Source organism: Bacillus rossius, chromosome 13 (assembly GCF_032445375.1).
Source record: "Bacillus rossius redtenbacheri isolate Brsri chromosome 13, Brsri_v3, whole genome shotgun sequence".
NCBI lineage: Eukaryota > Metazoa > Arthropoda > Insecta > Phasmatodea > Bacillidae > Bacillus > Bacillus rossius.
This window is the reverse complement of record NC_086340.1, coordinates 46037155-46063741: the sequence shown is the minus strand read 5'-3', so window position 1 is coordinate 46063741 and position 26587 is coordinate 46037155. Positions and strand designations below refer to the sequence as shown.

The 26587-nt window shown below is 43.9% G+C and overlaps 1 protein-coding gene across 1 annotated transcript in view; it reads right to left on the bottom strand.

The window, feature by feature from the left end:
• Nucleotides 1-26587, bottom strand: part of LOC134538513 (dipeptidase 1-like) — a 326561-nt gene that overhangs the window by 136827 nt on the left and 163147 nt on the right. The window contains exons 3-4 of the mRNA XM_063379897.1: nt 9169-9315; nt 5003-5159 (exon numbers count right to left, since the gene is read on the bottom strand). Of these exons, the coding sequence (XP_063235967.1) occupies nt 5003-5159; nt 9169-9302 (291 nt within the window). The 5' untranslated portion in view covers nt 9303-9315. The remainder of the gene's footprint in view (nt 1-5002; nt 5160-9168; nt 9316-26587) is intronic.

Sequence of the window (26587 nt, the reverse complement as noted above, 5' to 3'; positions counted from 1 at the left end):
GCATGTGACAGCGAGCAGTGGAGAGGGTGTGTTGTCTCACCTGCGCGCCCACCATGCCCTCACGCAGGCGCAGTAGGTCCGTGTGCGACCACGGGCTGCTTCGAGCGGTGGCCAGGCAGTGTGCATGCATGGCTTCACTGTGAGGTGCATGTGACAGCGAGCAGTGGAGAGGGTGTGTTGTCTCACCTGTGCGCCCACCATGCCCTCACGCAGGCGCAGAGGTCCGTGTGCGACCACGGGCTGCTTCGAGCGGTGTCCAGGCAGTGTGCATGCATGGCTACACTGTGAGGTGCATGTGACAGCGAGCAGTGGAGAGGGTGTGTTGTCTCACCTGTGCGCCCACCATGCCCTCACGCAGGCGCAGTAGGTCCGTGTGCGACCACGGGCTGCTTCGAGCGGTGTCCAGGCAGTGTGCATGCATGGCTACACTGTGAGGTGCATGTGACAGCGAGCAGTGGAGAGGGTGTGTTGTCTCACCTGTGCGCCCACCATGCCCTCACGCAGGCGCAGTAGGTCCGTGTGCGACCACGGGCTGCTTCGAGCGGTGTCCAGGCAGTGTGCATGCATGGCTACACTGTGAGGTGCATGTGACAGCGAGCAGTGGAGAGGGTGTGTTGTCTCACCTGCGCGCCCACCATGCCCTCACGCAGGCGCAGTAGGTCCGTGTGCGACCACGGGCTGCTTCGAGCCGTGTCCAGGCAGTGTGCATGCATGGCTTCACTGTGAGGTTCATGTGACAGCGAGCAGTGGAGAGGGTGTGTTGTCTCACCTGTGCGCCCACCATGCCCTCACGCAGGCGCAGTAGGTCCGTGTGCGACCACGGGCTGCTTCGAGCGGTGTCCAGGCAGTGTGCATGCATGGCTACACTGTGAGGTGCATGTGACAGCGAGCAGTGGAGAGGGTGTGTTGTCTCACCTGTGCGCCCACCATGCCCTCACGCAGGCGCAGTAGGCCGTGTGTGACCACGGGCTGCTTCGAGCGGTGGCCAGGCAGTGTGCATAAATGGCTACACAACGAGGTGCATGTGACAGCGAGCAGTGGAGAGGGTGTGTTGTCTCACCTGTGCGCCCACCATGCCCTCACGCAGGCGCAGTAGGTCCGTGTGCGACCACGGGCTGCTTCGAGCGGTGGCCAGGCAGTGTGCATGCATGGCTACACTACGAGGTGCATGTGACAGCGAGCAGTGGAGAGGGTGTGTTGTCTCACCTGCGCGCCCACCATGCCCTCACGCAGGCGCAGTAGGTCCGTGTGCGACCACGGGCTGCTTCGAGCGGTGTCCAGGCAGTGTGCATGCATGGCTACACTATGAGGTGCATGTGACAGCGAGCAGTGGAGAGGGTGTGTTGTCTCACCTGTGCGCCCACCATGCCCTCACGCAGGCGCAGTAGGTCCGTGTGCGACCACGGGCTGCTTCGAGCGGTGTCCAGGCAGTATGCATGCATGGCTACACTATGAGGTGCATGTGACAGCGAGCAGTGGAGAGGGTGTGTTGTCTCACCTGCGCGCCCACCATGCCCTCACGCAGGCGCAGTAGGTCCGTGTGCGACCACGGGCTGCTTCGAGCGGTGGCCAGGCAGTGTGCATGCATGGCTACACTACGAGGTGCATGTGACAGCGAGCAGTGGAGAGGGTGTGTTGTCTCACCTGTGCGCCCACCATGCCCTCACGCAGGCGCAGTAGGTCCGTGTGCGACCACGGGCTGCTTCGAGCGGTGGCCAGGCAGTGTGCATGCATGGCTACACTACGAGGTGCATGTGACAGCGAGCAGTGGAGAGGGTGTGTTGTCTCACCTGTGCGCCCACCATGCCCTCACGCAGGCGCAGTAGGTCCGTGTGCGACCACGGGCTGCTTCGAGCGGTGGCCAGGCAGTGTGCATGCATGGCTACACTACGAGGTGCATGTGACAGCGAGCAGTGGAGAGGGTGTGTTGTCTCACCTGTGCGCCCACCATGCCCTCACGCAGGCGCAGTAGGTCCGTGTGCGACCACGGGCTGCTTCGAGCGGTGGCCAGGCAGTGTGCATGCATGGCTTCACTGTGAGGTGCATGTGACAGCGAGCAGTGGAGAGGGTGTGTTGTCTCACCTGTGCGCCCACCATGCCCTCACGCAGGCGCAGTAGGTCCGTGTGCGACCACGGGCTGCTTCGAGCGGTGGCCAGACAGTGTGCATGCATGGCTACACTTCGAGGTGCATGTGACAGCGAGCAGTGGAGAGGGTGTGTTGTCTCACCTGTGCGCCCACCATGCCCTCACGCAGGCGCAGTAGGTCCGTGTGCGACCACGGGCTGCTTCGTGCGGTGGCCAGGCAGTGTGCATGCATGGCTACACTACGAGGTGCATGTGACAGCGAGCAGTGGAGAGGGTGTGTTGTCTCACCTGTGCGCCCACCATGCCCTCACGCAGGCGCAGTAGGTCCGTGTGCAACCACGGGCTGCTTCGAGCGGTGTCCAGGCAGTGTGCATGCATGGCTTCACTGTGAGGTGCATGTGGCAGCGAGCAGTGGAGAGGGTGTGTTGTCTCACCTGCGCGCCCACCATGCCCTCACGCAGGCGCAGTAGGTCCGTGTGCGACCACGGGCTGCTTCGAGCGGTGGCCAGGCAGTGTGCATGCATGGCTACACTAGCAGGTGCATGTGACAGCGAGCAGTGGGGAGTATGTGTTGTCTCACCTGTGCGCCCACCATGCCCTCACGCAGGCGCAGTAGGTCCGTGTGCGACCACGGGCTGCTTCGAGCGGTGGCCAGGCGGTGTGCATGCATGGCTACACTACGAGGTGCATGTGACAGCGAGCAGTGGAGAAGGTGTGTTGTCTCACCTGTGCGCCCACCATGCCCTCACGCAGGCGCAGTAGGTCCGTGTGCGACCACGGGCTGCTTCGAGCGTTGTCCAGGCAGTGTGCATGCATGGCTTCACTGTGAGGTGCATGTGACAGCGAGCAGTGGAGAGGGTGTGTTGTCTCACCTGTGCGCCCACCATGCCCTCACGCAGGCGCAGTAGGTCCGTGTGCGACCACGGGCTGCTTCGAGCGGTGGCCAGGCAGTGTGCATGCATGGCTACACTACGAGGTGCATGTGACAGCGAGCAGTGGAGAGGGTGTGTTGTCTCACCTGTGCGCCCACCATGCCGTCACGCAGGCGCAGTAGGTCCGTGTGCGACCACGGGCTGCTTCGAGCGGTGGCCAGGCAGTGTGCATGCATGGCTACACTACGAGGTGCATGTGACAGCGAGCAGTGGAGAGGGTGTGTTGTCTCACCTGTGCGCCCACCATGCCCTCACGCAGGCGCAGTAGGTCCGTGTGCGACCTCGGGCTGCTTCGAGCGGTGTCCAGGCAGTGTGCATGCATGGCTTCACTGTGAGGTGAATGTGACAGCGAGCAGTGGAGAGGGTGTGTTGTCTCACCTGCGCGCCCACCATGCCCTCACGCAGGCGCAGTAGGTCCGTGTGCGACCACGGGCTGCTTCGAGCGGTAGCCAGGCAGTGTGCATGCATGGCTACACTACGAGGTGCATGTGACAGCGAGCAGTGGAGAGGGTGTGTTGTCTCACCTGTGCGCCCACCATGCCCTCACGCAGGCGCAGTAGGTCCGTGTGCGACTACGGGCTGCTTCGAGCGGTGGCCAGGCAGTGTGCATGCATGGCTACACTACGAGGTGCATGTGACAGCGAGCAGTGGAGAGGGTGTGTTGTCTCACCTGTGCGCCCACCATGCCCTCACGCAGGCGCAGTAGGTCCGTGTGCGACCACGGGCTGCTTCGAGCGGTGGCCAGGCAGTGTGCATGCATGGCTACACTACGAGGTGCATGTGACAGCGAGCAGTGGAGAGGGTGTGTTGTCTCACCTGTGCGCCCACCATGCCCTCACGCAGGCGCAGTAGGTCCGTGTGCGACCACGGGCTGCTTCGAGCGGTGTCCAGGCAGTGTGCATGCATGGCTTCACTGTGAGGTGCATGTGACAGCGAGCAGTGGAGAGGGTGTGTTGTCTCACCTGCGCGCCCACCATGCCCTCACGCAGGCGCAGTAGGTCCGTGTGCGACCACGGGCTGCTTCGAGCGGTGTCCAGGCAGTGTGCATGCATGGCTACACTATGAGGTGCATGTGACAGCGAGCAGTGGAGAGGGTGTGTTGTCTCACCTGTGCGCCCACCATGCCCTCACGCAGGCGCAGTAGGTCCGTGTGCGACCACGGGCTGAATCGAGCGGTGTCCAGGCAGTGTGCATGCATGGCTTCACTGTGAGGTGCATGTGACAGCGAGCAGTGGAGAGGGTGTGTTGTCTCACCTGTGCGCCCACCATGCCCTCACGCAGGCGCAGTAGGTCCGTGTGCGACCACGGGCTGCTTCGAGCGGTGTCCAGGCAGTGTGCATGCATGGCTACACTAGCAGGTGCATGTGACAGCGAGCAGTGGGGAGTATGTGTTGTCTCACCTGTGCGCCCACCATGCCCTCACGCAGGCGCAGTAGGTCCGTGTGCGACCACGGGCTGCTTCGAGCGGTGTCCAGGCAGTGTGCATGCATGGCTACACTAGCAGGTGCATGTGACAGAGAGCAGTGGGGAGTATGTGTTGTCTCACCTGTGCGCCCACCATGCCCTCACGCAGGCGCAGTAGGTCCGTGTGCGACCACGGGCTGCTTCGAGCGGTGTCCAGGCAGTGTGCATGCATGGCCACCCTATGAGGTGCATGTGACAGCGAGCAGTGAGGAGTATGTGTTGTCTCACCTGTGCGCCCACCATGCCCTCACGCAGGCGCAGTAGGTCCGTGTGCGACCACGGGCTGCTTCGAGCGGTGTCCAGGCAGTGTGCATGCATGGCCACCCTATGAGGTGCATGTGACAGCGAGCAGTGAGGAGTATGTGTTGTCTCACCTGTGCGCCCACCATGCCCTCACGCAGGCGCAGTATGTCCGTGTGCGACCACGGGCTGCTTCGAGCGGTGTCCAGGCAGTGTGCATGCATGGCCACCCTATGAGGTGCATGTGACAGCGAGCAGTGAGGAGTATGTGTTGTCTCACCTGTGCGCCCACCATGCCCTCACGCAGGCGCAGTAGGTCCGTGTGCGACCACGGGCTGCGAGACCACGGCGCCTTCCCGCGCAGGTCCTCCGCGAACCGGAAGTTTACCAGCTGGTTCTTCAGGAACTTGCGGATGTTCCACGGCAGGTCGTTGTGCCTGCATAAACACCGCCGCATCACCTTTTACTGAAAGTTCTGAAGGATTTACACCTACCACACGTTTACTATAACATATAATGTTATTTTAAAATAATTTAACGATGATACACATTGACATGGTTAAAATTTTTTAGAATAATCAATATTTAGCGTTATTCATTATATTTAAAAAAAAAAACAAATTTTGCCCCCTTTTTTTTAAACAAAAACATAAGTTTTTTTCTGGAATTTTTAAAAATAAATTAAAATTTTAATTAAATTATAAATTAGGGATGCAATTTTAAAACGTTATAAATATTAGCTTTACTATTTTAAATAATAAACTGGATCTTAACTAAGATTTTTATCTTTCTGTTATAGGGTTAGATAATTTATGATGGCATACACTAAAAGATCTTATGAAAGATATAGATTTTGACCAAGTAACATTTTAAAACATAATTTTTGTATTAAAAATTTTTTATAAGGTAAGTTTTTTTGGCTATTATCCATTTTACTTTTTTAACGTTCAAGAACAATTACTCTATTTATTTCTATTATAATATTTTTGTGCTGCTTCTAGAACTAACCACCAGGAAATGAAAAATTTTATAGATAACATAAACCAATTAAAACGAATAATTTTAGAATTTTTACTTCTTATGTGGAGTCTTTAGCTTTTGAAACGAAAATTAAAGAGCTGCATTTGCACTAATGACAATGGAGAAAACGTTATACTTCTTATGTTCAGTGTAAAATGTGTCTTATGGCGTGTTTTAAAAACGGATATCGGGTACCCATATTCCTAGTTGCATGCCTGTTCTGCTTTACCCACAAGCCAACCATGCGTGGCATCATTAACTTGTATATATTCGCTTTAGTTAACATCAAAAGCCTATGGGTGCGAAAAGTGAAAATTTTGATGGAAACTTTAAGAGAAATAAGAATCTCAATTAAAAAATTAAGTTTTAATCTTGGGAATACAATGTTAATTAAAAAGAATACTCCGTGACTTATAATATGTCTACAAGTGTGTGAAAACGGGTTCGTAAGATTAATTTTATATAGTTTTATATCGGGGGACTCGGGGTGGGGGGACTCGTGGTGGGGGGACTCGGGGTGGGGGGACTCGGGGTGGGGGGGACTCGGGGTGGGGGGGACTCGGGGTGGGGGGACTCGGGGTGGGGGGACTCGGGGTGGGGGGACTCGGGGTGGGGTGACTCGGGGTGGGGTGACTCGGGGTGGGGTGACTCGGGGTGGGGGGACTCGGGGTGGGGGGGACTCGGGGTGGGGGGACTCGGGGTGGGGGGACTCGGGGTGGGGTGACTCGGGGTGGGAGGACTCGTGGTGGGGGGACTCGGGGTGGGGTGACTCGGGGTGGGGTGACTCGGGGTGGGAGGACTCGTGGTGGGGTGACTCGGGGTGGGGTGACTCGGGGTGGGGGGACTCGGGGTAGGGGGGACTCGGGGTGGGGGGACTCGGGGTGGGGGGGACTCGGGGTGGGGGGACTCGGGGTGGGGGGACTCGGGGTGGGGGGGACTCGGGGTGGGGGGACTCGGGGTGGGGGGACTCGGGGTGGGGGGGACTCGGGGTGGGGGGGACTCGGGGTGGGGGGGACTCGGGGTGGGGTGACTCGGGGTGGGGTGACTCGGGGTGGGAGGACTCGTGGTGGGGTGACTCGGGGTGGGGTGACTCGGGGTGGGGGGACTCGGGGTGGGGTGACTCGGGGTGGGAGGACTCGTGGTGGGGTGACTCGGGGTGGGGTGACTCGGGGTGGGGGGACTCGGGGTGGGGGGGACTCGGGGTGGGGGGACTCGGGGTGGGGGGACTCGGGGTGGGGTGACTCGGGGTGGGAGGACTCGTGGTGGGGGGACTCGGGGTGGGGTGACTCGGGGTGGGGGGACTCGGGGTGGGGGGGACTCGGGGTGGGGTGACTCGGGGTGGGGGGACTCGGGGTGGGGTGACTCGGGGTGGGAGGACTCGTGGTGGGGGGACTCGGGGTGGGGTGACTCGGGGTGGGGGGACTCGGGGTGGGGGGACTCGGGGTGGGGGGACTCGGGGTGGGGGGACTCGGGGTGGGGTGACTCGGGGTGGGGGGACTCGGGGTGGGAGGACTCGTGGTGGGGGGACTCGGGGTGGGGTGACTCGGGGTGGGGGGACTCGGGGTGGGGTGACTCGTGGTGGGGTGACTCGGGGTGGGGTGACTCGGGGTGGGGGGACTCGGGGTGGGGTGACTCGGGGTGGGGGGACTCGGGGTGGGGGGGACTCGGGGTGGGGGGACTCGGGGTGGGGGGACTCGGGGTGGGGGGACTCGGGGTGGGGGGACTCGGGGTGGGGGGACTCGGGGTGGGGGGACTCGGGGTGGGGTGACTCGGGGTGGGGGCACTCGGGGTGGGGGGACTCGGGTTGGGGGGACTCGGGGTGGGGGGACTCGGGGTGGGGGGACTCGGGGTGGGGGGACTCGGGGTGGGGGGACTCGGGGTGGGGGGACTCGGGGTGGGGGGACTCGGGGTGGGGGGACTCGGGGTGGGGGGACTCGGGGTGGGGGGACTCGGGGTGGGGGGACTCGGGGTGGGGGGACTCGGGGTGGGGGGACTCGGGGTGGGGGGACTCGGGGTGGGGTGACTCGGGGTGGGGTGACTCGGGGTGGGAGGACTCGTGGTGGGGGGACTCGGGGTGGGGTGACTCGGGGTGGTGGGACTCGGGGTGGGGGGACTCGGGGTGGGGGGACTCGGGGTGGGGGGACTCGGGGTGGGGGGACTCGGGGTGGGGGGACTCGGGGTGGGGGGACTCGGGGTGGGGGGACTCGGGGTGGGGGGACTCGGGGTGGGGGGACTCGGGGTGGGGGGACTCGGGGTGGGGGGACTCGGGGTGGGGGGACTCGGGGTGGGGGGACTCGGGGTGGGGGGACTCGGGGTGGGGGGGACTCGGGGTGGGGGGACTCGGGGTGGGGTGACTCGGGGTGGGGTGACTCGGGGTGGGGGGACTCGGGGTGGGGGGACTCGGGGTGGGGGGACTCGGGGTGGGGGGACTCGGGGTGGGGTGACTCGGGGTGGAAGGACTCGGGGTGGAAGGACTCGGGGTGGAAGGACTCGGGGTGGGGGGACTCGGGGTGGGGGGACTCGGGGGGGGGACTCTGGGTGAGGGGACACGGGGTGGGGGGACTCGGGGTGGGGGGACTCGGGGTGGGGGGGACTCGGGGTGGGGGGACTCGGGGTGGGGTGACTCGGGGTGGGGTGACTCGGGGTGGGGTGACTCGGGGTGGGGGGACTCGGGGTGGGGGGGACTCGGGGTGGGGGGACTCGGGGTGGGGGGACTCTGGGTGAGGGGACACGGGGTGGGGGGACTCGGGGTGGGGTGACTCGGGGGGGGGACTCTGGGTGAGGGGACACGGGGTGGGGGGACTCGGGGTGGGGGGACTCGGGGTGGGGTGACTCGGGGGGGGGACTCTGGGTGAGGGGACATGGGGTGAGGGGACACGGGGTGGGGGGACTCGGGGTGGGGGGACTCGGGGTGGGGGGACTCGGGGTGGGGTGACTCGGGGTGGGGGGACTCGGGGTGGGGGGGACTCGGGGTGGGGGGACTCGGGGTGGGGTGACTCGGGGGGGGGACTCTGGGTGAGGGGACACGGGGTGGGGGGACTCGGGGTGGGGGGACTCGGGGTGGGGGGGACTCGGGGTGGGGGGACTCGGGGTGGGGTGACTCGGGGTGGGGTGACTCGGGGTGGGGGGACTCGGGGTGGGGGGACTCGGGGTGGGGGGACTCGGGGTGGGGGGACTCGGGGTGGGGTGACTCGGGGTGGAAGGACTCGGGGTGGAAGGACTCGGGGTGGAAGGACTCGGGGTGGGGGGACTCGGGGTGGGGGGACTCGGGGGGGGGACTCTGGGTGAGGGGACACGGGGTGGGGGGACTCGGGGTGGGGGGACTCGGGGTGGGGGGACTCGGGGTGGGGGGACTCGGGGTGGGGGGACTCGGGGTGGGGGGACACGGGGAGAGGTGTCTAGTTGGGGAGAGGAGCCGGCACTCACCCGTCCACCAGCGGCACCTCGTGCAGTATCTTCTTGACTGCGTCCAGCCTCTTGTCCAGCCTCTGGACCATGGCAGGGGCCTGTGGCGCTAGCAGCACCTGGGCCGCCACGCACAGCCACGCGCTCACCAGCATGCTGCTGCCCGCCCTGCGCCACATACCACCACCACACACTGTACCACTCACCACCACCACATCCTGTATCAATCACAACACCCTGCATCACACACCACATCCTGTATCACACACACTACTTAGTAGGACACTCATTCAGCACTCAAAACATACCTCAATTTATAATAAGTAATGTGCACACACATTATTCTGAATAAATGTGTAGCTTTGTAGTGTAAACATAATTTTCACGTGTATGGAAGGCAGAAGTCCGGGCCTGGCCGGGTGAGAAGGACGAGGACGTGGCAATTCCGCGGGCGAGAGGACTTGGAGTCCTTCCAGAGGACGACACACTCGGGGGTGGAGGAAGCGAGCATCCAGGATCGGAGCACACTGACATATGAAGTCTCCTCTCCTCCAGGACATCAGGACCATAACTCCGCGACTCTTCCTCGTCTCTCCTCCAGATGGTAACGAGGCCATTCCGTCTTCTCTCGGCCGCTTGCAGACGGCGGTTCGACTCGAGAACACTCAAGTCAGCGATATGCCTTCGACAGAGTCTTTGTCAGCGAACGGTCTCCAAGTGATTTGTGAACATTTCTACAACTCATCTACAAGGTACCGTCAAAAATCTTTTAGTTTCCATGTTTTGGTTTATCGCATTTGTGTTTCTGAAAATTTTGTTAATCTTAGCCGTTTACATTTCGCCAATTAAGTGGGGGAAAAAATTATATATGTTAAAAAAAATGAGTGTACTGAAAATTGGTAAACCCAAAACCAAATTTAAATTTTTTTATTTTGTCTTATACATTCAAAATAATTCCACTTTCTGCATGGTTACTCTTTGTTATATTTAAAAGATACTGTTAATCATAAACCTATACTCATCTACAGTTCAAACTGTCATCAAATACCTAGTAAAAAAAACAAGATATAATGGTAAATTTATTCATGAAATAACGAGAAAATTCTCTTGAAATTTAACATATTCAGGTTTAAATTTCACATTATTTAAAAAAAATAATAATTACTTCAGAGAAAACTATTTTTACAAATTAAAATATTCTTTTTTAGTGTGTAAGAAGTTTTTAATTAAATTTTTAGGGAAAAATTTATTTTTGGTCTGTGTTCCAGAATTTTTTTTATTCAGTAGAAACATCACTGTATTGTGCCAAAAAAATCAAAGAAGTAGCCCTACAATCGTCTTTTTAATAACACTAATGCTTTTAAAGTGACACAAAATTGTCAACAAGTTTTGCCAACATATGTTGGCAAGAAAAACGGAAAAAAAGAATCTGTAAATGTGGACAATATAAATGTTGGCAACAAATATTTATCCTCCCACCAGTGATCGGTAAACATCAGTGAGTTGTTACACACTTGCAGCCTTGTTGTCAGAATAGTGATCAGCATTTTGTTGTGCTCCAGGCTCCACTAGATAGTGCAGCTTCTGACCAGCTACTTTTTAAAAATATAGAATGGAGTCGAGAAACTGGCTATTTGCAAGAGATCGGTAAACTTTAATTTCATCACTATATTATTATTTAACAATTAACCGTCAAAGAAATAAAAGGAAAATTTAAAAACAAAATGGAATTCACGCCAATAATTATTATTTCTTAGCACACAGAAATAGTGAACCTCCCTTGAAATCATTCCCAGGCATTATCCTGCACATCCTGATTCCTACAGGATAGTTTTTTTTATCGATTTATTCCATGTAGAAGTTTGCGTAATACTCCAATGAAATGTTCCGTCGATATGATACTAATTGAAAGCAAACACAGAAGTACAACACAATTCCGCGCGAAAACAAATGTTTTTTTTTGTTTATCTGCGCATGCGCGAAGTCAGCGATGTTTTAGGAAAAATAGCCGAGAACCGAACACCTGGCGACGTCGTAAACATAGCCGACATATCGAACATAGCGAGCATAGCGAGCATAGCGAACATAGCGAACATAGCGAACATAGCGAGCATAACGCCATGTGTGGCCGTAGCTTAAGTTTATAAAACAGAAAAGCACCATGTTTTAAATGCTTTAAATTAAATGGTGCATTTGTTTTTCCTGCAGATTTGTGTAGAATATGACGTATAAAACAATTTAGGAATAAAGATAAAATTAGCGACTACGTAGACCACATATTAAATTTTTTTGTAGGAATTTATTAAATATTGGTTTTGACGAAATACTAAACGCAATGCTGTATAAAAAAAACTGGATGGGAGGAAAATTTCAGCAAGTAACCATATGTAAAATAAAAATGGTTGTCAGTAAAGTTGGTTTACGGACGATAGTTTAACGTGACAACGTCATAACAAAACATTGATGAAATGATTGCATACTTTTATGAATAAAATTGAATCATTTTTATTGAATTATCACTATTTTGAATGGATACAAAGAAGGAGTGAAATGAAATCTACAATTTAGTTGATAAATTTACTTTAATTTGCACTCATTAATTCAAATTTGTTTATTACTTTAACTAAGAGATTATTTAAACTATAACTTTTATACATGTTTGCTATTTAACTTCTTCCAATCTGTGTTATTCTGTTAAGGATAGGACGATGATAGGAAAAGTAGGAAACGAATGGGAGTGTTTAAATTTTAATGTGCCTCTAAAAAGTCAAATCGATGGTTGTTCCAATCAAGTGGAAGAGAGAGAGAGAGAGATGCGACGCAAGCGTACAACGAGCATAACGGGACACAGCGTAACGGGACAATGTGCGTAACGGGACAATTTTCGTGCGTGCAGCCGGCGTTCATCGATTTATTAGACGTTGTCACGTCAAAAAGTTTGTTAATGGATATCGATTTAAAAATGCTTCTCTGTTTAATTTAAGGAGCAATTACCTACAATCTATGCTACGGTTTTTGATTACGACGGTGTTATGCACGGATATCAGCACTGTGGATAACATATCAGATGTTAAGGTAGGTCTGTAACACCCCTCTACCCAGTTTTAAGTGTTTGGTGTAACTGCACTACTACAAGAACATCCTGACAACGAACCACTGCATGCACTGTCAATATTATAGTTGAGAAGTTTGCTTCTGAGTGACTGATGAAAGTTTGATATGCATTTACAAATCATTTTCATGTTTTAAGAGTCTGATGTATTCGTACTAGGATAGTTCGAGAAAAAAATTGGTTTTTCGAACTAATAAATTCAAACATTTTTGTCTTCTGTTATAAGAAGAAAAATGAGGCCTAAAACAATCATAGACTCACATAATACGGCCACTCATCGTATAAAATATAATAAAAATCCTTCAATAAAGCAATTATATTTGTTTCAAATATAACTTCGAACTATACAATTTGTAGGAATTTTGTCATGCATAAATATTTGTCTATAGTTTCCAATATTTAATTATTTACTTGATAAGGGTGGACTTTGAATCATAAAGCTACTTTAGTAACCAATCGAAATGAAAACCATCAGAGGAAGTAAAAGAATAAAAAGAAGATAACTGCACTGCATACTGAAAATTTCTTCTCCAACAATTAATAACACAACGCGAATTATTTAAATAGCTATTCCTTGTTATCATTAAGGAATGCCAAATATAATTTAGTTTATTATATACAATCAAATTGCATTTATTAGAACAGTAAGATATATGTTATACTAAATTTAAAAAATAGCATTTTTATAAATATTAAGAACAAATATATATATATATATATATATATATATATATATATATATATATATATATATATATAATTGAATGAAAATTTGCAAACGGAAGATGTAGAAACATATTATAAAATCCAATTAAATTATTACAATGCAGGCTTCATTATGAACGATTTTAAGAGTATACAAAGAGATCAAAGAATGTAAATTATCCTGGTAGCATTTTGCTCTCTTTTCTGTTGGTGCGACAGGGGACTGAAATTAGAAATGTTTGAGTCTCTTTTGATTCAGAGGAGAGATAATTAAAACTTTTGAAATCAGCAAAGAGATACTCAAAGGTTCGTTTTTGTAAACGTCGTCAAAAAATCTAGATTGTTCCACAACTTTTAATTAATATATCCGCAAATTATAAAACTCCCGAAAACCGACTAATTTAAGGGAGTCTTGCCGTATTTCACTTCATAGTTAGTGTTTATTATTAAGGAAAAAATAAGAAGCAAGAAAAAATATATATTTTTAAATTTTTAAATAAACTATAAACTTGGCAATAATTCAATAGTAAAATTTGGGAAGCAATATATTTCCCTTTATAGTAAAGCCAAAAATTAATATATGACTAATAATTCACACGCAGCAGTTTTATATGACACGAAAATCAGTTTTCCAAGGTAAAATTAATTAAAATAATAATATTAAATGTGCTTAACTTTTATCAGTTCCATCTCTCAGGACCTGCAAACTAACCGGGGCTCTTATTTAATTGATGCAGCTTTTTAAATTCTTTCTACAAATATATACATATACGTCAGTATATAAATACGTAAGATTCACAGCTATTCCTTTGAAATTTCAATGAAGTTAAAATTATGTTATTGTAGAACTATCATTTGCAATCACAGCTGGATTGCAGTGTTGTATTAAACGCCGAATTGAGGCTAAAGGTTTCGTGGGGATTTAAAAGAACAGAACTAACATGCGTATTTCTCCCAGTTTAAATACACTAAAATTTCGCCCGTACTCAAATTAAATACTTTTTTTGTTTCCTTTTATACATATTTAATAATGTCCAGAGAAGTAAATATTAAATGTCATGATGTATAGGAACAAAGAGAGAGCCAGAAACTAGCAATAAATATAAAAAAAGGAATGATTTTTTTTTTGTGATTTTGAAAATATCTGGACAACTGTCAATGCTGGAGAAACCTTTTTTCACCTCTTACAAGTTTGGGGATAGTTTCACTTGAGAAATTGCATATTTTTCAGGTCTTACCTGACATAACTTTTCCCCATAGAAACAGGCTTATATTCGTTAATTATGCCTCTCACGATAAAAATACTTGTTATCAATATTGTGGAAGCATTGAATTCTGTACAAAACATATACCTTCGCTGCAGCTAATCTTGACACGAGGAATCACTGATAGTGTCTTGAGCGAATCCAAATCCATAGACAGTTGGAATGAATGCAACTCACAACATCTGCTCATCACTTTAAGAGTTTTGAGGTGTTCTCTTTACATCTGCTGTGCATGACTACATCCGATAATCTTGAAGGAGTAGGGTTGCTACAGATATAGATAATTTCTCTGCTTGGCTTGAATTTCACCCATAATTTCTTGAAATTTAGAAAATAATTTTTTTACAACTGGACTAGTAGAGGGATGAAACAGTTAACTGTTCAAATTCTATAGCAATTGGCAAGAAATCAATGCAGAATATTGTTCGAAAAAGTATTTTTAAAGCGTCCTGTCACTGTATAGCATTAGCAACACAATTGCAATTAATTTTAATAGTACAGTAATTTTGATCATTTCTTACTTTTCCATTGGATATGGATGATTAAAGAAATCATGAATTTGCATTCGTTTTGACGAAACTTAGATGCGCTAAATTAAGGAAACAGCCCTGTACGACATGACAAGGAAGAACTTGGATTTTGAGGACTCTGAAATTGTTCTCAATGGTGGTTTCTACAACACAGTAAAGTGGCTGACAGGTGGTAAATATTGCTTCAACCATTTAATAATGCTATGTAAAATACATACTAAATAATATCCTGGAAAAAAGTTGTGCAGTATTTTTGAGGCGTATTCAAATGTTTTCAACAGCCCAACAGAAGCTGAACACCATCGACGGTGTAAAGAGAAAAGGTGAGTTGATATCCTTTCAAATGGAAACAAGAATTAAATGGTCGAACGTTGTCTTTTTCGGTAAAATGTCCACAATATATCGCGGCTAATAAAAATACTGACAGAAAAATGTAGAGAACACAGAACAGAATGTCGTTAAAGTGCAAGTTATGCCGAAGTTTCGGTCTTTACAACTGTCATAGATGAATCGTCATCAGGTAGCACTGTGGATAAGTTAGAGAAGATGTCGAGCTACTGGATTTGCTTATTGCGTTAACTCTAACAGATCAAGGAAAAAAAAAACTGTTAATCAAGCCGAGCTATAGTAAATTGGGAACTAAGATATACTCCTCAAAATAGTTACAAGCATCGGGACCAAATAGCAGCATTCTTATTTTCCTCCGTGCAATCGATGGCCTCTTACAGAAAAGGAAAAGCTTCATGATTTAAGCACCAAGACCTACTTGATATTGTAACAAGTGTCCAACAGCCGGACTGTCTACAAATATTTCCTTCGACTGTACAGAACTTCTTCAAAGGAGACCTTTCTTTAATTGTCACAGACACAATTCATTAAGGAAATCAGTGTCCAAATAAAGCCTGATATTCATGCACTTTCTTTGATGGAGGGAGCCGCCTGACAGCACGACTTCCTCCGCCTGGTGCAGTTGTGGCGTGGAAGCGAATCACCGCTGAACAACGGGGTTGGGAACTAAACACATTTGAAACGCAAGCAGACCAAACAAAGAGCCAGTCATCCCATAAGTTTCGAGGCTAGATTTTCGCAGATGCATTTCAAGAGGTTGATCCAAGTTTGAATGCAGAAAAGCCGCAATGCACTGCACTTACGCCTGCCATGACTGCCGCGGTGACTGCGCGCATGGGAGTCCTCTTGAAGGCGAAGAAGTTGACGAATAAGAGGAGAAAAAACTCGTACCACCAATTGAACAGCAATCACCAATACAGGAGAATGAGCGATTGGGAGAATATAAAAAAAGACAATTAGTTTATAATTTTTTGACATTAGTACATAAATTTTATACAATGAATATTTTTACATTAAAAAAAAATCGTGAACTACAAATTTTATACTGAATTGAATTTTCAAAAAATATTATGATAATGTTTATCGTACGACCACAGTTCACGACAAGTAAGTCTATTTCTATGGAAAAATGATTGTATATGATTTTTTATTCAAAAGTTAAAAGCTTGTAATAACTGAACAATCAAACTTATAGACAGGAAAAAATAATTAAAAAGGTACAGTTGACAGAAAAATGCAGCACCATTGTTATTAAATTCATCATAAATATTCAAAGGTTAACCAAAAAATGGTAAATTTCTGGAATTTTCATTACTTTTAAAATTAAATATTTTTTTAAAACTAAATTTTCATCAAGGGTATTAATCAAATAAAGTTCTCGAGTGAGAATTTTTTTGTAGAGGATTTGTATTACAAAAAAACGTTTAATACGAAAGAAACAAATTTTATTTAAATATTAATAATTTTCTTATTTAATATAAAATATTTTAGAAAGAAAAATGTTAATATTACAAAATTTAAACATACATCCAATATGTTTTTTTCAGGTGAAAAAAGATAAAAGTGGAACTAAAAATAGTTTCTCTGCTTGCACATGTATGAAACTCCTGGATAACCCGAGAGAAAACCCAGACTAATGGTGAGAGGATGAAAGCGGATAATGAAGACAGATGAGGAAACAGAAGCATTCAGCCAGCTTACACACAAAGAAGATTGTTACAACAACAACTTATAACTTACCGTTTTCAGAAATAACTGGAGCTTTAATCGTTCCGTAAATCTAATGAAAGAATAGTAATGGAGCGTCTTGCTGAATCTCTAACATAACGATGTGGAATTTTCATTAAATTTAATTGTTAAGGCATCTTAAATCTAAGGAAAAATAAAGGTGAGGAAATAAAGTTTAATTTTGTGGCTTCGTACGTTAACCTTTATAGATTATAAACGTCATTTAGTTCACGTTATGATTGCATGAACGCACTTTTTTTCCTTATTCACGTCCGATATCAAGCCATCACTTCACAAAAAATTTTGAAAAAAAAAAAAAAACTTAAAATACAGAACTTTGAATCAAAAAATTTGGCTAGACTAAAACTTACCAATATTTAAAAAAAACAGAAGATAAATAAACTGTCAAACAGAAACGTTAAGAAAGTTTCTTGTCCTAAAAGTGCACTCGTCCGTAGGATATAATAATATCGGGGTAAAATATTACCTACTTTAACGAAACAAACAATGAAAAATTGAAATTTCGTCGCATTTCAACATTATTATTATTCTTATAAACAAAAATTTACTTCGACAAGATTTTTAAATTTTAAAATTAAATAAATAAAATATGTGTACATTAAAAATTTCAGTGCTATGCAAATTGTTTACAGTTGTGGTAGACGATCTAACATAACTAGATAAATAATGTATTTGAACGTTAAGGCCGCATGTTAAAACTCCTAGAAGACAAACAATAATTTGGTGAGAGTGCGAGCAAGTGAAAGCTTTAAATTAAAACATTTTTATAAAGACAATTTTTTTTAGCGAAATTACAAATAAATTCAACTATTTTTGAGTTTTTCCATTAGAAAAGCTGTATTGGCGGTTGATTATAATACCTAATTAAAAATATTTCAGTTATGACAAAATGTGATGGGAATAAAATAAGATATATTTAAAAAAAAGTATATATAATGTAAAAGATACACAACAAAAAAATTAATTTCGAACAAAAATTTTGAACTTAGTGAGACAAATAATTAAATGCAAATATATTTTAGCATGACGTATATTTACTAATATAAAATTATATCCAATCAATTATCAACTTTCGTTCAGGCAAGGACAAACACATTTATTAAAACATTTCATTTATTTTAGTTATTTCACTGATGGCTCAGCTGTTGAACAGCGGTTTCGGTATTCTAAACTACAAATGGAATCCTGAAACAAAACGCAAAGACTGATGTAATCAAACTGTAGTTCACCTATAACTTTTGAAACCGGTCAAGTGTCTAAACGTTTTGGCTTCTATTTCTGGGAGTGAATCAATATTTAATATTAAGTATCGTACATTTTCCTGTTTGTTACAGACATAACAATCCAAGATGGCGGCCAGTACCTTGGCACCTCAACCTGAACCCTGTTTTAGGAGTCATTTCTAAATACTGCTCCAGTGCAATTCTATTTTCTATATAAATACAAGATACCTGTTACAAATGATTTGATAATTTTTCTTATAAATACCTCTGTGTTAATTAGAAGTGTTAACAACTGAAGTGTGGCCTTAGAAGAACTCCGTAAGACCCAAGAGCAGGTTGCTATCAACCACTGCTTTGTCAGTAAGTGAGGGATAACCACATGTGACGTAACTTTCCAAGAAGATAGTGCAATTTCCTTGGGATTTAGTTTGGGAAATTCTGCACTCGATCCTGCTTCAGTCTTCGAGGTCTAAGGAAGAGGTACTGAAATGAAGTACAAAAAAAAACACGTAAATATGGTGATTCATATTTAGATCCATGCATATTTCGCGAAAAGATTCCGAGACTAGCTGAAAGTTAAAACACTGTATGATCGTCTGTGTTTCGTGATTGGGCGAGTTTCTTTCAGATACATGACGATTGTTAAAACACCAATCACAGTAATTCATTGCGGAAGCAAATGCGTCCTGAGTGGCTCAGCCAAAAAGGCAACTACTTCTCTCGCAGACGGCCGCCAATCACAAGGAAGAAACCGCTGGTGCGGGTATATTTTGTTTCAGTCTAATAAGCGTTCAGCTTTATTCGCGAAAAATACCTGCCCCTATTCATATTTTAACATTAGATTTTCTGAGCTAGCCGATGGAAGTCCAAATGTGTGTTACATAAAAAAAGTGTTTTTTATTCTCTCTCTCTCCCCCCCCCCCCCCCCCCAACAGCACTATGTTCCTTGCCACGGCCTTTGGAAACTCATATCACATCACTTCACAGATACATATGCAGATTACTTCAAAAGAAAAAAAAGTGACGATATCCATGCAAATCAGATAATAATTGTATTTCATTTAAGGGCACATAATGAGAGAGCTCTGAAATCGCAATGATTGGTTACTCATGACCTGGTCTTGCTGATAAACATCACATCCTAGGTAAAAGACTTTCAGGGCCGAATCCAGAGTCGTGTTTCGAGAACGCAGTCTACTCTCATTCACCTGCCAGCCTCTCCACTCCTCGCACTTCATACACGTCTGTCGAGTGTACTTCATACACGTCTGTCGAGTGTACTTCATACACGTCTGTCGAGTGTACTTCATACACGTCTGTCGAGTGTCTGCCGGCTGGGAGACTGTTGCCCTCAGCTTCCGGCGGAGATCTGGCAACACTGCGCAGCATCTCACAAGGGGAGGCAACGACTTGGCAAACTAACTACGGGACGAGACTCGTACCAGAAGTATCAAACTGAAACCTAACTAGTTTATAAATGGTACTTAAACTTTCAAAAGTTTATTTTTCTCGGAATTGGCTGTTTAGTGCGCTTCTTCTACGTTTGGATGACCAAAAAAGTTAGCTGGCAGTTTTTTTGAATGAACAGATAAGATTTTGCAAATTGTATTTGTTTGACAGACATTTAAATGAAATTTAAAAAAAAAAAAAAAAAACGGACAAATTCAGTACATCCATACAAGGGAAACAGAAGACAATATTCGATGATAGGACGAAATTTCCGCGATGTAGTAAGTTGCGGCGTTCTACGTTGACATTGACAGAATGAGGATATGATGTGTCTCTCAGTGCCTTCAAACATTTCGGAGATAATAAAATTATCCTAAATAAATAATAAAACAAGGCTTACAGGATTTGCTTCAATTTTTTTTCTTCATATTTTCCTAAGGAGATTCACGAATCGATTGAAAAAAATTCGGAGTGGAAAGTACTTAAGATCAACTTTCAGTGACGTCAAAACCTTCAACCTTCACTGTGGCACAACATGACAGCCTTAAAAAAAAAAAAAAAATGTTTTCGGAAAGCCACTTTCAGGCATTATTTAAAAGTAAACCACATCCCGAATGTTGGGCTCAGTTGAGGGAGGATATAAGTCCAAAGTACCGCAATTTGGTATACCAAACCTCTGAGAAACGGCCTTTTCGAGGTATATGGCTACAGAGACCACATCGATCTCGTTTGGACGCAGCAGTTATACACGTCTTCAACCGACTTCTGTGACGCCGGTCATGGAACATCTCTGCCTCAAGAAGCACACACATTCTTTACATTAGCTTCGTGTGTATAAATTATATATATATTTTTAATTTTAATTAGTTGTTATAACATTTTTTGACGTGATAACGTCTTATAAATCGATGAACGCCGGCTGCACGCACGAAAAATTGTCACGTTCCGCCTGAGCCGAGCGTGCAAGAACCGGCCAACCACCGTGCGAGAAAATCTTCTATAATATCAAACATGATAAGGCGGGCTTTTTAACTAATTTTTCGTGATTATATTCAAACAAATTATTTAAATAAAATTTGCAAAAACTGTAAACAATATTTTAAAATTAAAAAGTATGCGGTTTTTCATCAATGTTTTCTTATGACGTTATCACGTAAAATTATCGTCCGTAAACCGACTTTACAGACAACCCCCTTTTTTAACTTTAAAAATATAAATGTTGTCCCCGTTTTATTTTTTTTGTTTACTTCATTAATGTATAAAGTTTATTGTTAGTACTTCCGTACAAGTATTGTGTTGAATGTTCGTCGTTAAACAAAGGGAGATAAAACTAAATTAATGTGGCTATACGAGAAACCTTATCTTAAAGGCTTCTTGGCCGGAAAGTTTGGGAATCACTGAGATGGATAAACACTCGCTACAATAAATAATATTTGCTTACAGCAGGGAATAAAAACCATCTGTTTTTGAAATATTATTTTTTATAAAATTTCCAAAGAATACAACAGTTTTATGATTTTATATTTAAAATAAACGAAATAAAAATTGTAACATGATGAAAGTTTTTTTGGTGACTGACACACAAATTTTTTTGGGTGACTAGTTTCGGCTCAAAGAAATTGAGGTTAAGGATACAAATAAAATATTTGCAAAACCTTCACATCTAGCTATTTCTCTTGTTATGAAACTGTGTGTCTGAATTTGTTTACTAGAATCCTTACTTGGATATATCTTGTTAAACATAACAGTCTAGGAATAATATTGAGCTGAATTTACCAAAAAAAATATTTTTAGATTTTTAAACATCATAGCTATGGTGTACGGCATCAGGAAGGAGTAATTTCTAAAAATGGAACGAAAGTCGATAATTAGAAATGTGTCCCAAAGATGGCGAACCCACATTTAGCACATAAACCCATGTATAGTCACTTTCGTAGACACTGGGGGACATACCAAACATTTTGGTGTGCCAAATTGAACTTTATGATAGTGACACAACACTGAAATAAACTCCGAAAACTAAAATGGCCACAGTAAAAAGTAATCACAAGTTTTAAAATACCTAAGAAAACTGGCATTACAATTATATACTACATTTTCTCCTTTAAAATTCTCAAGAGGCTTACCAGCACGGGATAAAGCATGCGCTAGGTAATCTGCATAGATGAAGATTAGATCTCGTTACTAGACATATTATTTAAATTTTTAAATAACCTTATAATAATGCAAAATCAGCTCCATAAGATTAAGGTTAGTTTGCAAAAAATACTTGCGGAATGATTTCAATCGATTAAAAAAAAATATACAAAAATATATTATTGTTAAAGATGTGTTTAAGTTATTTCAGGCTAATATTATATTAATGTCATTTAAGTATACCTAACTCCGAATGTGTGCAGAAATTTAAAGTACTTGTTAATTTTTATTTTGAAATACAATAAAATAAATTTTTCTAAAATTAAGTCCAAAGCCAAGGTTTTATCGGGCCGTTTCTAATTGTTTAATATTTATGACTGTTTCGTGCTGCTCTCTGCGTTTGATGGCTGCAAGCAACGTACACGATCCAGACGGCGAATTATAGTGACGGGGGTGGAAACTATGCATGTGATTCGCAACCAAAATTTTTGGGTATTTAAAAAGTGACAATTTTATTTATTAGTTTATTTATCAAGCTCGGCATTATTAATCGTATTCCAGCTTCGTATTAAAGTGTATTTCCAACACGAACAACAGGAGAACACATCAATGTGCTCGTTACCGTGGTTAGATGTTTACACATTACTGGAATAATGAGACTCTCACACACCATTCTTCTTTTCACGGGGCCGTGTTCGCTCAAGAGAACTGAAATGTGATATTCAACATAACTAATTTTGCAATTTTACAAGCAAAAATGTGATATAGTTTCAGTGTGATACTTTGTATTCTGAATCAGTAAAAATTAAGCGGAAAATATTTAAATGCGAACTATAAAATTCCATCTATCACTTGTTTTATTTTACAAAAGGCTGTTATTTATTACGCTTTAGCGTTAAGATATTTTAGTTATTTTTTTTTCATTTCAGAAAAGTATTTTATCATTCACAGCAGCACTTATGGTTAAGTACCCTAATTGAAAAATCTGCCACGCTTATTAATAACAGGATTTTTTTTTTGAAGTTATACTTCTTTAGGCGCGTTATGAAAAAAAAATTGTTGAGAGTGAAATTTTAAGATGCGCGCGCATCACTGTAACACAAAATTAACAGGTTGAAGCTGCCTGCTAAACCGCTCATTAAGTCTCGAAAAAAAGCTACCAACAAAATAGAAATAGAACCTCTATTAGTCGCGCATGTTGGCATGCTCATCGCCTCTGATCACTGTTTTCATATTTAAATTATTTATCCACATGTTTCTAGTTTCTACATTCACAACACGTGTTTTACTTTCATACAAGTGCAAATATATATATGCTAACAAATTATATTCAGTAGTGATTAAATTGAACATTTTGATTAATATTATTTACTATTCGTACATATTAGTAAAATAATGTGCCTTTATATTTTTTCAAGTGCTCCAATATAATTGAGGTTAACTATCCGTATATATTATTTATTAATATAAATTAATATATTATTATTTAATATAATTAATACTAAATATTATTGGTTATTTAATAATTACACAATAAAGAAATAAATTTAATAAACCATTTAATAAAAAAATTGTGATAAAAACTAAAATCTAACATAAATTAAATTAATTAATTATTAATATTTATTATTAAATTGAATAAATAATAAATATTTATAAAAATAAATGAACAAATTTAATGAAAACTTTTTGAATATTAAATTAAGAAAATAATGAATATTTAAAAAATGAATAAACTTAAATTAAATTTTTGAATTTATTATTATATTTTTTTAAATATTAAATAATCAACAATAAATATTTAAAATTAAGTATATTTTAATATTTAGAACAAATTATGTCATATATTTATTATTTTCTAAATTTTATTAATTTAATTTTTCAAATTTCAACTTAACTTTATTGACTGTGTTGACTATCTTTTTCCAGCCCTTTTATTATTTTATTGTAATTAATAGCATAAAATTGAAAACTATTTTTTAATGATGCCAAAGAAGTATAACTTCTCACGCGCGTACATAAGTACACGCACCCATTTTTTTTAAATTCTAAGTTATTTGTAGATTGAATACTTTCCTTCTGTCAGACGGAACGATCTTAAGCTACGTCAGAAAAAAAAATACAGCCCAGAACACATGATCTCCAGCTATCAGTCACTTCTGGGTGGGAGGTTCTGGGAGCGTTTGTGTTAGTCTTCACGGAGCGAGATCTCGCGAGATTTATAGCAGCCTCTCGTGGAAAGTTCGCGGAAGCGAAAAAGAGCTTTCCATGGCTCCGTGCACTATGAAAGTTTCCCACTTTAGCGAGCCTTAAATCCAGCCCAGCCTCACATTTCCAGGGAAATTCTAACTTGTTTAAGAGCAAGAAAACTTTTGAAAATTGTTAAGGTGAGTCCCATTTTTTTAATAAAAAGCTTTTGATTGCCTCTGGTGAACAACGTGACAAACAAAAAAAAAGTTTTCTTACAATGTAAATACCCAGCAAATATCTTGCAGCTTAGTGTTCTCAAACACGCTTCTGTGTAGCTGCGGCATCTATGGTCTCGCGAGACATCTTACATATAAACTTTTTTGTTTTTGCGTTTACTCTTGTTTGCCACAAGCCACCTGGCCGTGGAATGTCCTAGAGCGCTAACATTTATACTAATAATAAAACTGTTCAATGAAAAGTCTGTAACATTGGAAGAAATGATGGAAAAACGATTGCAAATGGCTATTTATATTATTGAGAACTCAAAAATATCGTTTTTAAAAATTGTTAGTCAGTCTGTTTGTTTGTTTGTTTGTTTGAGCATAAATCGAAAACTACTAGACGGATTTTTATGAGTTTTTTTTAAAGAAAAGCTCTTTAGATAACTTAGAAACTATACTATGTCTTAATACGGAATTCCACCCATAATGGGGTAAAAAATGGGTACATTTTGTTTTAAAGATAATAAATCATATCTTTGAATCTAATCAAACTTAAGAAAAGATAATGGGTACAAGTAATAAAAATTCGACATATTTAAATATTTTGCGAATTTCAACCCTTAAGGGGGTGGAAAAGGAGTAAGTATGTTTTAAAAATTAATAATTATATCTCCGAATGCGTAATCAATGACTTTGAGTACTAATAAATACCAAACAAAAACTCCCATCCTCAATTTGTTTTACTGAAAGTTGTGCCGGAAATTAAGTATTTCGGCACGTTTTTTTTTAAATTTTATCATAATTTTAAAATTATTTTTGAAAATAATTTTTTTCCATATAAACTGGTTACATAAGGGAGTAGTTTTTTTTTAAGTCGACTGTACCGCGACTCGCCCCTGCTCGACCTTAGTGCGTGCATACTCCGACAGAGGGAAGTCTTTTACGATAGTTCACTTCGGGCCGGACGACGAGAGTTGCCGAAGGTTTCCGACGGCCCTCCACCGTCTAGGACGAAGTCCTTGTTTTAATTAGCGACGCGGCGAGGATGTGAGTGGACTCTTGCTCTGCACTCTGGAACGACCGCGTCGGTAGTCCGCTGATCGCGTTTCGGGCTCCGTCCAGTTAAATCAAAGCTGACGCCGAGCAGCAGTACTAAGATGTAGTCTGATCAGAAAAGGGATGTTTCCCTATTTACCTTTTGGTTTTTTATTTTAGTCATCTCAGCATGGCCTCTACGTAGTGATCCAAGTTTCTCCGCGAACCAAATTTCTTGTCTGGTGCCGCATATTTTTTTCTTCTTTTAACCGCGACGTCGGCCGCGCATCACCCTCCATCTTCCGACCAGGCAACATGGCTGTGCCTAACAACCTCTACCCTGTTTTGACATGGTCCTAGTCCCCCCTCTCAAAGAGAAAGAAACCATCATGGGGAACTAAGGAAGCCCGGCGACCTCCAATTTTGAATTGGTGGTTTCGCCAGTGGAAGCCCTCACTCCCGGCCTTTTCGCCATCCACTACGAACCACCAGAAAATATTCAGTTCGTGAGAGCGAGTGCCAGTGAAAGTTTTTTTTTAATTTCCTAATGTAATTTCAGATATCAGATTCTAACCAGTTTAACAGTTTTGGTCTCTTCAGCCATCTCGAAATTGTATATGTGAAATGGTTATAATTAACCAATGATAAGCTAATATGGTGATTACAGATTATTGTAAAATGTTAAAACTTTAAGGTTTATTTAAGAATGATGTGTTGGAAAAATAATTTTCTATTCGCGGCCCGGGTCGGCAAATGATTACGTAAAATAAGCTCTCTTTAATAATGGTTAAATGATAGAAGTATTTTCTCTTTATAACTTGTAATATAAAATCTTGACAACAATCTTTGATCTTAAATAAAAGGATGCCTATAAACGTAACTGTTTGTTTTTATTATTTAAGGCAATAACGATCCACACTATGCTCCCAGGTCTTGATAGGGAGTTTACAAGTTTTCGTTGGACCCACCCCGTGTCCGCCTCTGATGTTTAAACTTTGTTCTTAATTATTTCTTTTCTGCCAAAAAATTCTTATTTTACATTTGGAAAAGTTAAGTATAGTTAAATTTTTAAACTTGAGGTAATTTAATAATATTTCGTAAAAAAAACCGTCTTTATTAACCCTTTCCTGCCTGGCGATACTTGTGAGTCCCACAATGTTTGAAGCCCCATAGAAATAGTTTGTGCATGTTTGAAACCACATGCTGCCTGTCGGGACCTCTGGGTCCCTGTACAGCTCCGCTTTGCCAGTTGTCGAATAAGTTCGATTGACAGCCGAGAGGTTGCAGCGCTGAACCAGTCTGGAGCGCCCTTTTTTTTATTCGTTGAGCTGGACGTATGATAAATGCCTGTCAGGACTTAAAAGTCCCATCATTAAAAAATATATTAAATATAAATAAAAAAATTGGAAAAAATTATGGCCTCCTTTTATGCCTACTTAAATATAAAAATGAAATAAAAATTACAAAATTCAATTTT